This window comes from Leuresthes tenuis, unplaced genomic scaffold, assembly GCF_036924035.1.
Source record: "Leuresthes tenuis unplaced genomic scaffold, fLeuTen1.0.hap1 SCAF_21, whole genome shotgun sequence".
NCBI classification, from domain to species: Eukaryota; Metazoa; Chordata; class Actinopteri; order Atheriniformes; family Atherinopsidae; genus Leuresthes; species Leuresthes tenuis.
The window spans coordinates 2,196,009-2,209,933 of NW_027325375.1; the positions used below are offsets into that span (position 1 = coordinate 2,196,009).

The following is a 13,925-nucleotide window of genomic DNA, read 5'->3' on the forward strand; positions in this document are numbered from 1 at the left end:
GACGGCTTGCCCTCATTTACAATGATGTCAGGTAACAACATATTAAACACATGATCAAAGGTAACTGTAGCTGCACAGGTCCAATGAAACATCATCCAGATGTCTTTATTAAAGCTGTATTTGGTCTCTCTTCTCTCTTCAGAGGGCACCGTGAAAACTACAAAAATAAGACATTCAGGCTGAATGAATGCATCTTTCATCTCTTTGTCAGCCTCATGCTAGTTTCCACCATCGTATCAGCCCCAAAAACACGTCAGCATCATATACTCAGAATGAATCAAATGAATTTAGTGTGAAATCGTCCAAGAAAGAAACACTGTAACAGCAGAAAACAATCGTGGACATTTACAGTGTTGTGGACCTCGTGCAGAATCAGATCACATTGGAGACGTGTTTCCTTCCTCAGCGTCCATGTTGGATCTGACCCATAATGCCACAGGTCATGTGACCTGTTACACCACAGTAATGAAAACGAGCACATTCCCCAACAACATGATTTAACAAAGGAAGGGTTTAGAAAGGCCTTTAACCATCTTATTTATTACATTTTAATGGAAACAGAGCAGAAGCTCAGACACAGGACTGAATGACAAAGGCTGCTACAGCAGCAAGCTAAGGCAGCAAGCTAAGGCAGGGTAACCAAGGACCTGGATAGAACAAAAACCCAGGAGCAGATATACTGGTTTAATATAAGGTTTAAGCATCCTTGACCCCACTTATATTATTCTTATACCCTTCGGGGTAGAAAAGCCTTGAAGCCCACGGTGGACGTATGAAAAGACCAGGAAGAAACAAACCCTAACAGTTAGTCTCACTGCAGATATGTGGACCTTCAATCATTATGGATGTGTGCTTTGCTGTTACAGTCCATTTGTTGTTGGACACATTAGAACTTAACACTGTCCTTTAAGGAGTTCAAAGGTCATCTGTGTCACACACAGCAGCAGCAACTCAGCTGATGCAACTAGAGGCACCTGAGAGGTGCATTACAGACGGGGTCCCTGCTGTGATCACAGATGGGGCCACAGCATTGCTGCAGGTCTCAACCAGCTGGGTATTAGACACATTTATTGTTTTGCTCATCTTCTCCACCTGGTGTTGAAGAAATATTTAGCATAAGCCCCAAAGTGGAGGCAATCTGAACCCAGGCCATCAAGGTGGTGAGTTACTTCAAATCTAGCACTACTGACAAGAAAAAGCTCAGTGCAGTCCAAACACGTGTGGAGATGGCTGTACTGAAGCTGGTGCAGATTGACCAGATGGAACAGCTCTTTCACCATGCTGCAGAGGCTCGGGGGGGGCTCTTGGGGCAGCTTTGGCCTCCCTTGCCACCAAAGGGCAACCCAACAGAGTCTTGGAGTCTTGCAGCTGTTCTACAAAGCCACTATAGAGCTGTGGGAGGGTCCAAGGCTATTCCCCTCATTCAGATGCTCAGATATTTAATCACACAGTGTGGTCAAATGCCCAATAACATTAACATTGGAAACTAATTAAACCTAATTAAAGCCTTCACCAAGAGCAGGGCATAACATCCAGAAGTCATCCATCCATATTTTTCTTCTCACTTTCTGGCTGAGTAGCCAATGAGTTGAATGTTATATTATAACTTGATGTTGAATTATATCGATTTGAAGGCTTCTCAGCAAACTTCTGCTCATTGCAGCAGAATCAGTGAAGATCTGTCAGCAGGTTGGAAATTCATCTCGGCTGATTGCAGCTCAGTGATTCCTCTCTGGTGTCACAGTTTGCCACATGTGCAGCAAACTAACTGCAGCTGACAGCAACTGAATGGTCTCAGCTGAAGTGAGCTGCAGAGAAACACAACATACTGATATTCAGTGTGAAGCTTGGACTGGAAACACAGAAAAACAACATCCTGGAAGAATGGCAGCTTCCATCTTTAAAGGACTGGAAGAGGAAGAAGTTTCCAAGGAATCATTTAGAAGAGTTTCAACCAGAAACTGACTGAATCCATGAATCTGAAAAGGTGTTTCTGAGTGAAAGAGACAGACATGTACAGACTGAACTATCTGTTCAACAGTGATTCTCTGACAGGAGGAAACTCTTTATGCTCAACACAGAGACACTGAGGAACCAGATGAACAGAACCAGACTGTAAACCCAGGATGCAGAGGTTCTTCAGTGAATGTGGTGTTGAAGGTGTGGAGGTGGATCAGTGTGTCAGAGGAGACTCTGTAGAAGGACAGAGTGCCAGCAGGACGGTCCAAATACACTGCTGCTATGTGAGAATCAGAGAAGGAGGAGGAGGAGGAGGAGGAGGAGGAGGAGGAGGAGGAGGAGGAGGAGGAGGAGGAGGAGGAGGAGGAGGAGGAGGAGGAGGAGATGGATGTTTCTCTGTTATTGTGCCAGACAGAGTAACCAGAACGATCAGAGCAGAACAGACTCCAGGACTGATCACTGCATCCAAACACACAGTCTCTGTCTCCTCTCCTGCTGATTCCTCTGTAACTCACTGCTATATCAACCTCTCCTCTCCACTCGACCTCCCAGTAACAGCGACCAGTCAGAACATTTCTACACAGCAGCTGAGACCAGCCATCAAATCTGTCTGGATGATCAGGATATGGCTGATCCTCCTCCACATATGTCACCTTCCTGTTGTTGTCAGACAGTTTCAGTCCTCTGTTCACTGTGTTTGTGTCGATGGTGAGTCGACAGGAATCTGATGGAGAGAACAAACACAATCCAGCTGCAGTTATTGATCTATCATCTGTTCACTTTGATCAGTGAGTGATGTGACAGTGTGAAGATGGCTGGATGTCATGAATCAGATGAAGAACACACTTACACTTCCTCAGACCTGGTGTCAGCCATCGTTCTCCAGCAGGCTCCACCCTGAAAGGAGGAGGAGGGTCAGAGCAGCACCGTCTCTTTCAGCATGCACACATGGACATTACATGGCTCTCACACACACATTGTTCTACACTGAGGAAGATGCTGACTGCTCATGAGTCCTTCACACAGCCACACTTGAAAAACACAGAAATATCCCTTTAACTGGATGAATAAAGTCTCTGAATCTGCTGAACATGTTTCCTTACAGGCTGTGCATTAACCAGCAGATGATTGCTGGTATGTATGTTTTCTTTGTGGCCCATTTATCTCAGAAATGACCTGATAAACCTCCATCATTCTGACAGATCCACGCTGTTTTAAGGGGACACCGGCTAATGCTGGCAGACATTTCCTCCTCCTCCTGACAGAGGTTTGCTCCTCCCTCGCTGCTCCTCATCACTTCTAACCAGCTCATGAGCCGGTGAAAGGGAAAGGAGCGGACTGTGTCTGAAGCTATGGAAATAAGTTATGAAAGTACGTGGACAGTATGGGATGTTTCAGAAGTTTCATCTCCACTTCGGATCAGACTTAAATTACACTGAAAACATCTGTACGCACGGTCTGAAGAACATTGTGTGATGCTGCAGCAGACCTCTCCATACCTGAGAGTGTCCAGCCTCCACTGTGGATCCTCCAGTCCAGCTGATAGCTGCTTCACTCCTGAGTCTCCTGGATGGTTGTAGCTCAGGTCCAGCTCTCTCAGATGGGAGGGGTTGGAGGTCAGAGCTGAGATCAGAGAAGCACAGCCTTCCTCTGTGATCAGACAGCCTGACAGGCTGCAGAAAACAACACAAATGGCAGATTCTGAGAGAAAAGACACCAACAGTAGGCACCATCCTGAACAGGTCAGCTTTTCCTCCATGACTGTACAGCAGAATTAAAATGATCAGCAGTTGAACAGTTGAATGAATCCTGACCTGAGAGCTTCCAGGTTACAGTTTGGACTCTGCAGTCCAACAGACAGCTGCTTCACCCCTGAATCCTGCAGGTTGTTGTTACTCAGGTCCAGTTCTGTCAGACTGGAGGACTGGGAGCTGAGAGCTGAGGACAGAGCTGCACAGCTTCTCTCTGAGAGCTTACAGCCACTCAGTCTGAGGAGGGAATAACAGGAAAAGAATTAAGTTATGTAATTATTAATTATTCATATTAAAGATGGTTGAATTAATGAATAATTATGACATTTATCCTAATTATATATTATAAAGTGTTGCCACATTCTTGCAGCATGTTTCTTTCCTCTTTATGTGAACTGATCTGATGTAACTGTTTGCTGTGAATCTGTGTTATCTACAAACTGAAATTATCTGAGAAATAACTCCGTTATTTTCTCTCCTTTTAACAAGTAAACAGCGGACACCATCCTGAACAGGTCAGCTGTTCATCCATGACTGTAAAGCAGAATTAAATTGATCAGCAGTTGAACAGTTGAATGAATCCTGACCTGAGAGCTTCCAGGTTACAGTTTGGACTCTGCAGTCCAACAGACAGCTGCTTCACCCCTGAATCCTGAAGGTTGTTGTTACTCAGGTCCAGTTCTGTCAAACTGGAGGACTGGGAGCTGAGAACTGAGGACAAAGCTGCACAGCTTCTCTCTGAGAGGTTACAGCCACTCAGTCTGAGGAGGGAATAATGAGATAAATCTGTGACTTTCTCTCCGATAAACAGTCATTAGTAATTATTCACATTAAAGATGGTTGAATTAATGAATAAGGATGTATATAATAATTATATATTATAAAGTGTTGCCACATTCTTGCAGCGGGTTTCTTTCCTCTTTATGTGAACTGATCTGATGTAACTGTTTGCTGTGAATCTGTGTTATCTACAAACTGAAATTATCTGAGAAATAACTTATTTTTTCTCCTTTTAACAAGTAAGCAGCGTATTTAAAAGATATTTATCTCTGCACTTACACAGCTTTGTTGGAGGCTTTGACCACTGGCAGCAGCCTCAGAAGAGCCTCCTCTGAAGCAGAGTATTTCTTCAGGTCAAACACATCCAGATGTTTTCCTGATGACAGTAAGATGAAGACCAGAGCTGACCACTGAGCAGGAGACAGTTCATCTGTGGAGAGACGTCCTGAACTCAGGGCCTGTTGGATCTCCTCCACCAGAGAACGATCCTTCAGTTCATTCAGACAGTGGAACAGATTGATGCTTCTCTCTGCAGACAGATTCTCACTGATCTTCTCCTTGATGTAATCAACTGTTTCCTGATTGGTCTGTGAGCTACTTCCTGTCTGTGTCAGCAGGCCTCGTAGGAGACTCTGATTGGTCTGCAGGGAAAGACCCAGGAGGAAGCGGAGGAACAGGTCCAGGTGTCCATTTGGACTCTGTAAGGCCTTGTCCACAGAACTCTGATGGAGATATTTTAGATTAGGTTTGTTAAATATTTTTAACCACACAGAGTTTGTTTGTTGTTCTTCCATCAGGTTGACTCCAGACTTGATGAAGGTCAGATGGACATGAAGAGCAGCCAGAAACTCCTGAACACTCAGATGGATGAAGCAGAACACCTTATCCTGGTACAGCCATCTCTCCTCTTTAAAGATCTGTGTGAACACTCCTGAGCACACTGAGGCTGCTGAGATATCGATGCCACACTCTGTCAGGTCTGATTCATAGAAGATCAGGTTTCCTTTCTGCAGCTGCTCAAAAGCCAGTTTTCCCAGAGACTCAATCATCTTCCTGCTCTCTGGACTCCAGTGTGGATCTGTCTCAGCTCCTCCATCATACTTGACCTTCTTCACTTTGGCCTGAACCACCAGGAAGTGGATGTACATCTCAGTCAGGGTCTTGGGCAGCTCTCCTCCCTCTCTGGTTTCCAACACATCCTCCAGAACTGTTGCAGTGATCCAGCAGAAGACTGGGATGTGGCACATGATGTGGAGGCTTCGTGATGTCTGGATGTGGGAGATGATGCTGCTGGCCTGCTCCTCATCTCTGAATCTCTTCCTGAAGTACTCCTCCTTCTGTGGGTCAGTGAACCCTCTGACCTCTGTCACCATGCCAACACAGCCAGGAGGGATCTGATTGAATGCTGCAGGTCGTGTGGTTATCCAGAGGCGAGCAGAGGGAAGCAGGTTCCCCCTGATGAGGTTTGTCAGCAGCACATCCACTGAGGTGGACTCTGTAGCATCAGTCAGGGGCTCCTTGCTGTGGAAGTCCAGAGGAAGTCGACACTCATCCAGACCGTCAAAGATGAACACAACCTGGAACTGTTCGAACCTGCAGATTCCTGCTTCTTTGGTTTCACTAAAGAAGTGATGAACAAGTTCCACCAAGCTGAACTTTTTCTCTTTCAGCACATTCAGCTCTCTGAAAGTGAATGGAAACATGAGCTGAATGTCCTGGTTGACTTTGCCTTCAGCCCAGTCCAGAGTGAACTTCTGTGTTAAGACTGTTTTCCCAATGCCAGCCACTCCCTTTGTCATCACTGCTCTGATTGGTTCATCTCTTCCAGGTGGGAGTTTAAAGATGTCTTCTTGTCTGATGGATGTTTCTGTTCTGCCTGCTTTCCTGGATGCTGCTTCAATCTGTCTGACCTCATGTTCATCATTGACCTCTCCAGTCCCCCCCTCTGTGATGTAGAGCTCTGTGTAGATCTGATTCAGAAGGGTTGGGTTTCCTGCTTTAGGAATCCCCTCAAACACACACTGGAACTTCTTCTTCAGAGCAGATTTAACTTTACGTACACAAACTGCAGCAAAAAGTTCTGAATGAAGACAAGAAATAACATCAGTAAACAGACATTTCCACCCTGTAAAGAATGAGTATTTGAACATGTGTTGTTCTGTGAGCTGAGACATCAGTAAATGTGTCATTTATCCAGCAGGTTCAATCTTTAGAGAAATCCTCTTACTGCTCTGCAGACGCTCAGCCAGCTCCTCCTGCTTCATTCTCCTCAGGAAGTGAACTGTGATCTTCACTAATGCCTCTCTGCTCCACCTCTGCTCTTCATCATCACCCTCCCTCTGACTCTCTAAGCATTCTGGGTAATCTGGACTCAGAGCCTTCTGGATCTTCTTCAGCTCCTCCTTCACAAAAGTGAGCATGTTGTCCTCCAGCAGCTGGAACAGAATACTATATGAATGAGCCAATCAGACTGAAATCATGGAGCCAAACATCAGATCCATGTTGGACACACTGACAATCCGCTGGTCTGCAAAGTGCAGCCTGGAGATGACTGTGAACACAATAGATGGAAAAGTAGTTGTTGTACAGGTACAGACCATAAATATGGAGTCCAGCTGTGTCTGATGCTGCTGGGCAGACTGACCACTGGGAACCTCTGGGCTTTGCTGGTCCACTCTGTGGAGGAATGATGAAGAATGAGCTCACATTGTGTCTGTCCACACAGAGACAAACACAAGGTAAAGGTCCATGAAGGGATGTGTGGATGTGAACAGTGAACGCAGCCATAAAGCAGCTGATTAACTCTGAAGCTGCACATCAGCAGCATCTGTGTTCCAGAAGATAAGAGCTCAGTGAAAAAGTTTGTAAAGCAGCTGACATTGTTCAGAACATTTATTTTAGAAAAAGCTCCGATATAATAAATATATCATATATATATTAATATTTTCCTCACTGAAAGAGACCTGTTTTAACATCCATTCTTTCCACTCTGACAGTTTCACATGTGAACATGAAATGATGTGAATAAGAGCTCACATTAAACACAAGTTGGAATAAGAACTGTTCAGACTGACTCTGGTACATTTTACAGTGTAACACCATTTATACTCAGCTCACCTCAGAGACCGTGAACGTTGGTCTGATTTAAAGTCAATCAAATCAGGCATTGACCAGTCGCTCTTCATGGACACACAGCTGGGTTCAGGTTCAGCTTCAGGTCTCTGAAAGCTGCTGATAGGAAAAAAGACATTTGTTTAATTTAAATTTACATGTTCAGTAAAATTCAGTTTGGATTAAAAAGCAAAAATGTGACAGTTTTGGTTTTAAGATATTAAGCTGTGAGATTAAATCAAACAAGTTAACATTACTGACTTAATGCACCAGATTACTCACATCAATCACTGATATATCAATAAAATTAGATATAATATATTTTAATTCTTTCTACTAGCCCTGCACTCTGGGGGTGGTAACCACAATGTTTTTTTAAGTTTATGCAGAAGTGATCTCCTATCTTTTGGATCACTGCATTCACAAAATGACATTATCCCTCCTTATAATCTGTGGAATCCCAAAACTAGGTATTATTCTTTAGCTTCAGGCTTTTGCTACTGTCAGGGCACCTGCTAAATGACATAGAAATATATCTACCCATTTAGAAAATGCATCAATTATTACCAAACAGTACTTCTGGTTGTTACATTTGTTTAGTTGCATAAAATCCATGTGTATTTCTTGGAAAGGATCCTCTGGTTTAGGAAACTGACCCCTTCGTGGTCTCATGTTTCCCTGTGGATTATGTTTTATGCAAATCTGACATTGTGCACAAACATTTTTTGAATAAGTAGTAAAACCATAATGTGTATGTCCCCCTTCTTTTGGAAATATGTGTTTACCACAGCCATTTCCATCCTCTTTGCAGAATCCACCAGCATCTGTCCTTCTAGGTTAACACATTAAGACATTTTTCTCTGACTCAGCCTAAATGAAATGATGTTATTTATTTTCCTGCTTTTCACATGTTGACAGAGAAACTGATGCTGCAGCTAACATAAAGTGATGACTGATGAACGGGTGAATGATCATTATTATGCCACAGAATGAGCTGTGAAAGCCTGATTGGACCCTTTCTCTACACTCATTTACATGATTTACATGATGAGATTAACTGGATTATAGCTACAATTGGGTTATGCTCCTTATCTGAGGGTAATTATCCTTGGATAAATGGTGGAGAATGAATGAAATCATTGGCTCAAAGCATGTCATACCCCGGTACGATAGGTGGCGCTGTACCCATTTTAACCTGTTTTAACATCCATTCTTTCCACTCTGACAGTTTCACATGTGAACATGAAATGATGTGAATAAGAGCTCACATTAAACACAAGTTGGAATAAGAACTGTTCAGACTGACTCTGGTACATTTTACAGTGTTACACCATTTACACTCAGCTCACCTCAGAGACCGTGAACGTTGGTCTGATTTAAAGTCAATCAAATCAGGCATTGACCAGTCGCTCTTCATGGACACACAGCTGGGTTCAGGTTCAGCTTCAGGTTCAGGTTCAGGTCTTTGAAAGCTGCTGATAGGAAAAAAGACATTTGTTTAATTTAAATTTACATGTTCAGTAAAATTCAGTTTGGATTAAAAAGCAAAAATGTGACAGTTTTGGTTTTAAGATATTAAGCTGTGAGATTAAATCAAACAAGTTAACATTACTGACTTAATGCAACAGATTACTCACATCAATCACTGATATATCAATAAAATTATATATAATATATTTTAATTCTTTCTACTAGCCCTGCACTCTGGGGGTGGTAACCACAATTTTTTTTTAAGTTTATGCAGAAGTGATCTCCTATCTTTTGGATCACTGCATTCACAAAATGACATTATCCCTCCTTATAATCTGTGGAATCCCAAAACTAGGTATTATTCTTTAGCTTCAGGCTTTTGCTACTGTCAGGGCACCTGCTAAATGACATAGAAATATCTCTACCCATTTAGAAAATGCATCAATTATTACCAAACAGTACTACTGGTTGTTACATTTGTTTAGTTGCATAAAATCCATGTGTATTTCTTGGAAAGGATTCTCTGGTTTAGGAAACTGACCCCTTCGTGGTCTCATGTTTCCCTGTGGATTATGTTTTATGCAAATCTGACATTGTGCACAAACATTTTTTGAATAAGTAGTAAAACCATAATGTGTATGTCCCCCTTCTTTTGGAAATATGTGTTTATCACAGCCATTTCCATCCTCTTTGCAGAATCCACCAGCATCTGTCCTTCTAGGTTAACACATTAAGACATTTTTCTCTGACTCAGCCTAAATGAAATGATGTTATTTATTTTCCTGCTTTTCACATGTTGACAGAGAAACTGATGCTGCAGCTAACATAAAGTGATGACTGATGAACGGGTGAATGATCATTATTCTGTCACAGAATGAGCTGTGAAAGCCTGATTGGACCCTTTCTCTACACTCAGTGGGTCTACATGTTGAGATTACAGCTATAGTTGGGTTATGCTCCTTATCTGAGGGTAATTATCCTTGGATATATGGCGGAGAATGAATGAAATCATTGGCTCAAAGCATGTCATACCCCGGTACGATAGGTGGCGCTGTACCCATTTTAACCTGTTTTAACATCCATTCTTTCCACTCTGACAGTTTCACATGTGAACATGAAATGATGTGAATAAGAGCTCACATTAAACACAAGTTGGAATAAGAACTGTTCAGACTGACTCTGGTACATTTTACAGTGTAACACCATTTATACTCAGCTCACCTCAGAGACCGTGAACGTTGGTCTGATTTAAAGTCAATCAAATCAGGCATTGACCAGTCGCTCTTCATGGACACACAGCTGGGTTCAGGTTCAGGTTCAGGTTCAGGTCTTTGAAAGCTGCTGATAGGAAAAAAGACATTTGTTTAATTCAAATTTACATGTTCAGTAAAATTCAGTTTGGATTAAAAAGCAAAAATGTGACAGTTTTGGTTTTAAGATATTAAGCTGTGAGATTAAATCAAACAAGTTAACATTACTGACTTAATGCACCAGATTACTCACATCAATCACTGATATATCAATAAAATTATATATAATATATTTTAATTCTTTCTACTAGCCCTGCACTCTGGGGGTGGTAACCACAATGTTTTTTTAAGTTTATGCAGAAGTGATCTCCTATCTTTTGGATCACTGCATTCACAAAATGACATTATCCCTCCTTATAATCTGTGGAATCCCAAAACTAGGTATTATTCTTTAGCTTCAGGCTTTTGCTACTGTCAGGGCACCTGCTAAATGACATAGAAATATCTCTACCCATTTAGAAAATGCATCAATTATTACCAAACAGTACTTCTGGTTGTTACATTTGTTTAGTTGCATAAAATCCATGTGTATTTCTTGGAAAGGATTCTCTGGTTTAGGAAACTGACCCCTTCGTGGTCTCATGTTTCCCTGTGGATTATGTTTTATGCAAATCTGACATTGTGCACAAACATTTTTTGAATAAGTAGTAAAACCATAATGTGTATGTCCCCCTTCTTTTGGAAATATGTGTTTATCACAGCCATTTCCATCCTCTTTGCAGAATCCACCAGCATCTGTCCTTCTAGGTTAACACATTAAGACATTTTTCTCTGACTCAGCCTAAATGAAATGATGTTATTCATTTTCCTGCTTTTCACATGTTGACAGAGAAACTGATGCTGCAGCTAACATAAAGTGATGAGTGATGAACGGGTGAATGATCATCAATATGCCACAGAATGAGCTGTGAAAGCCTGATTGGACCCTTTCTCTACACTCATTTACATGATTTACATGATGAGATTAACTGGATTATAGCTACAATTGGGTTATGCTCCTTATCTGAGGGTAATTATCCTTGGATATATGGCGGAGAATGAATGAAATCATTGGCTCAAAGCATGTCATACCCCGGTACGATAGGTGGCGCTGTACCCATTTTAACCTGTTTTAACATCCATTCTTTCCACTCTGACAGTTTCACATGTGAACATGAAATGATGTGAATAAGAGCTCACACTAAACACAAGTTGGAATAAGAACTGTTCAGACTGACTCTGGTACATTTTACAGTGTTACACCATTTACACTCAGCTCACCTCAGAGACCGTGAACGTTGGTCTGATTTAAAGTCAATAAAATCATCCTTTGACCAGTCGCTCTTCATGGACACACAGCTGGGTTCAGGTTCAGGTTCACGTTGAAGTGTGCGTCTCCGATTGATCCGATTCAATAACTGTGACGGACTAATCCGATCTGATTTTAACCTTGATTGTAAAATGAAATAAAGGTTTGGTTTAAATTTACATGGTCAGTAAAATTGTGGATTAAAAAGTAAAAATGTTTTAATCTTTTAAGATATTTAATTGAGATTAAATAAAGACTGAAAACACTTTGTTTTAATTGTATTTTAATCTATATTACAGATTTTATGCACCATGTTTACATTACATGTTATGTAAAGCTGGACATTATGAATATTAATAAATTGAGCAGATATCAAATATTTTATCTGAGAACTATTCATCATCTTAACTGTTAGTCAGCTTGGTTTGAACACTGAAGACTTACTTTCTGTCAGATGGATCCATGCTGCTGAATTCCCATCAGCTCACACACACTTTCTACCTTCATCTGCAGAGGAAACACAGATCATTCATCTGCACATCAACTCAAATCCTCTTTTCCATCATCTGTGCTGTAAACAGATCAGCTGCTCCTCCACTGATTGGCTCTGATTCTCTGTTTCATGTCAGTGTCAGCTGAATGCAGTCAGACAGGAGTGTTGAGGCAGAGGAAGCTGCCATCAGCTGCTCTTACACTACCTGTCCACTAGATGGAGGCATGGAGCTACAGCCCAGCACACACCTCATGATGAAGGATTCTTAGGAAGAGCTTCTTTCCTGAGGCTGTGACCCTGCTGAATTTTGCACCATCACTTTAACTTCTACCATCGTACCGTCACTTTACTGCATCCTTGCACCTTCTGCACTGCTTATGTGTCTGACTATATTCTATATATTACTATACTGTCTATATTTCATCATCATCTCTACATTCCTTTAAGATAATAATCACCAAACCTGTTAGAAAATGGTACGATCCACCTCGGGGGTGTTTGAGATTTTACGGCTATTTTTCTGGTCATGAATGTGATAAATATATTTAACTTGAATAAAATAAAAACATGAAGCAGTTTATTTGTGAAGAAAACAAACAGAAACATCAGCTGATCGTCATTTTGATTGAATCCAGTTAATTAATAATCTGATCATCATGTAGATTTGTCTTCAAACACAAAGTGATCAAAGTTTGTTCTGAAATAAGAAGCGAACATGTTCTCCAACATTACAGAGCAGAAACAAACAGGAAACTCACAGATTGTTCAGAGCTGCAGAAGAAGAAGACTCTCCACTCGACAGACTGAGACACAGGTGAGCTGCTTCCTGGAACCAGTCAGAGCAGAGTCCACCTGTGATGGAGGCGGGACAGATAGAACCTGTCTGACCAGTGGAGTTCATGTTAAAACACGCCTCCAAGTTCCTGAACATCAAACTCTGATCTGAAAACATTTATTCAGCCGTTCTCTCTGAATGTTCTCTGAGATTCTCTAGAATCGCCATCAGAAACATTAAAACCACGCTTTAAACTGGGATCTGTTCTGTGCAGCAGCTCTGTAGTTTTAGTGCTGCTACAGATGCACCAGATGTGTGCACAAGGCAATGATGTAATGCTGAGAGCTTTCAGCTAATCTGCCTTATAGGTTAGTTTGAGCTGGAATTCAGCAGCTAGTTTCATTTAGCAGTAAATAGAAGAAAGCTGAAGAATAACTGAAGTTACAGAATGATTTTGTAAAGTCTAAACATTGTTTATCCAACTATGAGATCTTTCAGACAGCCACACCTTCGTCTCTTCAGCGTGAAAATATGTCGTCGGACCGGCCAGACTCGGTTAAAGTCAGATGCTGACGTCTGAAGACATTAACCCTTCTCATGATGCTCAGAGGCAACAAACAAACACTCTGTTACTGTTTCCATGTTTCACTGTTTGGCTGTTGAAGCTCTGATGAACAAAGTGGACTCTTCATTGATCTGGATTTATCTCCCTCTGGTGGTGAAAAGATGAACCTCATGATGTCAGTTACATGAACAGATTAAATTATGTGTTTTTAAACATAAAATGTCTCATTTAGATGTCTCATTCTGTCTGTGAGGACCCACCTGACCTCTTTATAGGGCATCAGCCAATCAGAGCAGAGTTCAGTGATTACATCAGAGCACATGTGGTTACTCATTTCTTTATGTTTTCCTTCCAAGCAGCCGTGCTTTCTCCTTTTAAAGATAACGTGAGATGAAGGATTGTTTGCTGACTCTCACAGAACCC

At 41.7% G+C, this 13,925-nt stretch overlaps 2 protein-coding genes across 2 annotated transcripts in view; both read right to left on the minus strand.

Annotated features, from left to right (window-relative positions):
* LOC140280018 (protein NLRC3-like) overlaps nucleotides 1–11,762 on the minus strand; it is a 29,066-nt gene extending 17,304 nt beyond the window's left edge. The window contains exon 1 of the mRNA XM_072375270.1: nucleotides 11,642–11,762. Within this exon, the coding sequence (XP_072231371.1) occupies nucleotides 11,642–11,709 (68 nt within the window). The 5' untranslated portion in view covers nucleotides 11,710–11,762. The remainder of the gene's footprint in view (nucleotides 1–11,641) is intronic.
* Nucleotides 1,644–7,675, minus strand: LOC140280256 (NLR family CARD domain-containing protein 3-like). The gene is made up of 9 exons (XM_072375557.1): nucleotides 7,608–7,675; nucleotides 7,088–7,166; nucleotides 6,718–6,925; nucleotides 4,770–6,570; nucleotides 4,298–4,471; nucleotides 3,774–3,947; nucleotides 3,459–3,632; nucleotides 2,810–2,856; nucleotides 1,644–2,683 (listed from the first exon to the last, which is right to left on the minus strand). Exons 1-9 carry the CDS (start codon nucleotides 7,673–7,675, stop codon nucleotides 2,073–2,075), a joined length of 3,336 nt encoding a protein of 1,111 aa, XP_072231658.1. The 3' UTR covers nucleotides 1,644–2,072.
* Nucleotides 11,763–13,925: the final 2,163 nt, after the last annotated feature.

Bases quoted from the DNA above. Each gene is read 5' to 3' on its own strand.
- LOC140280256 (XM_072375557.1), bottom strand. From the start codon at position 7,675: ATGAAGAGCGACTGGTCAATGCCTGATTTGATTGACTTTAAATCAGAC. The intron at 6,571-6,717 runs GTAAGAGGATTT...GTCTTCATTCAG, and splicing joins GGCTGAGCGTCTGCAGAGCA to AACTTTTTGCTGCAGTTTGT. The intron at 3,633-3,773 runs GTCAGGATTCAT...TGTTTTCTGCAG, and splicing joins TGTAACCTGGAAGCTCTCAG to CCTGTCAGGCTGTCTGATCA.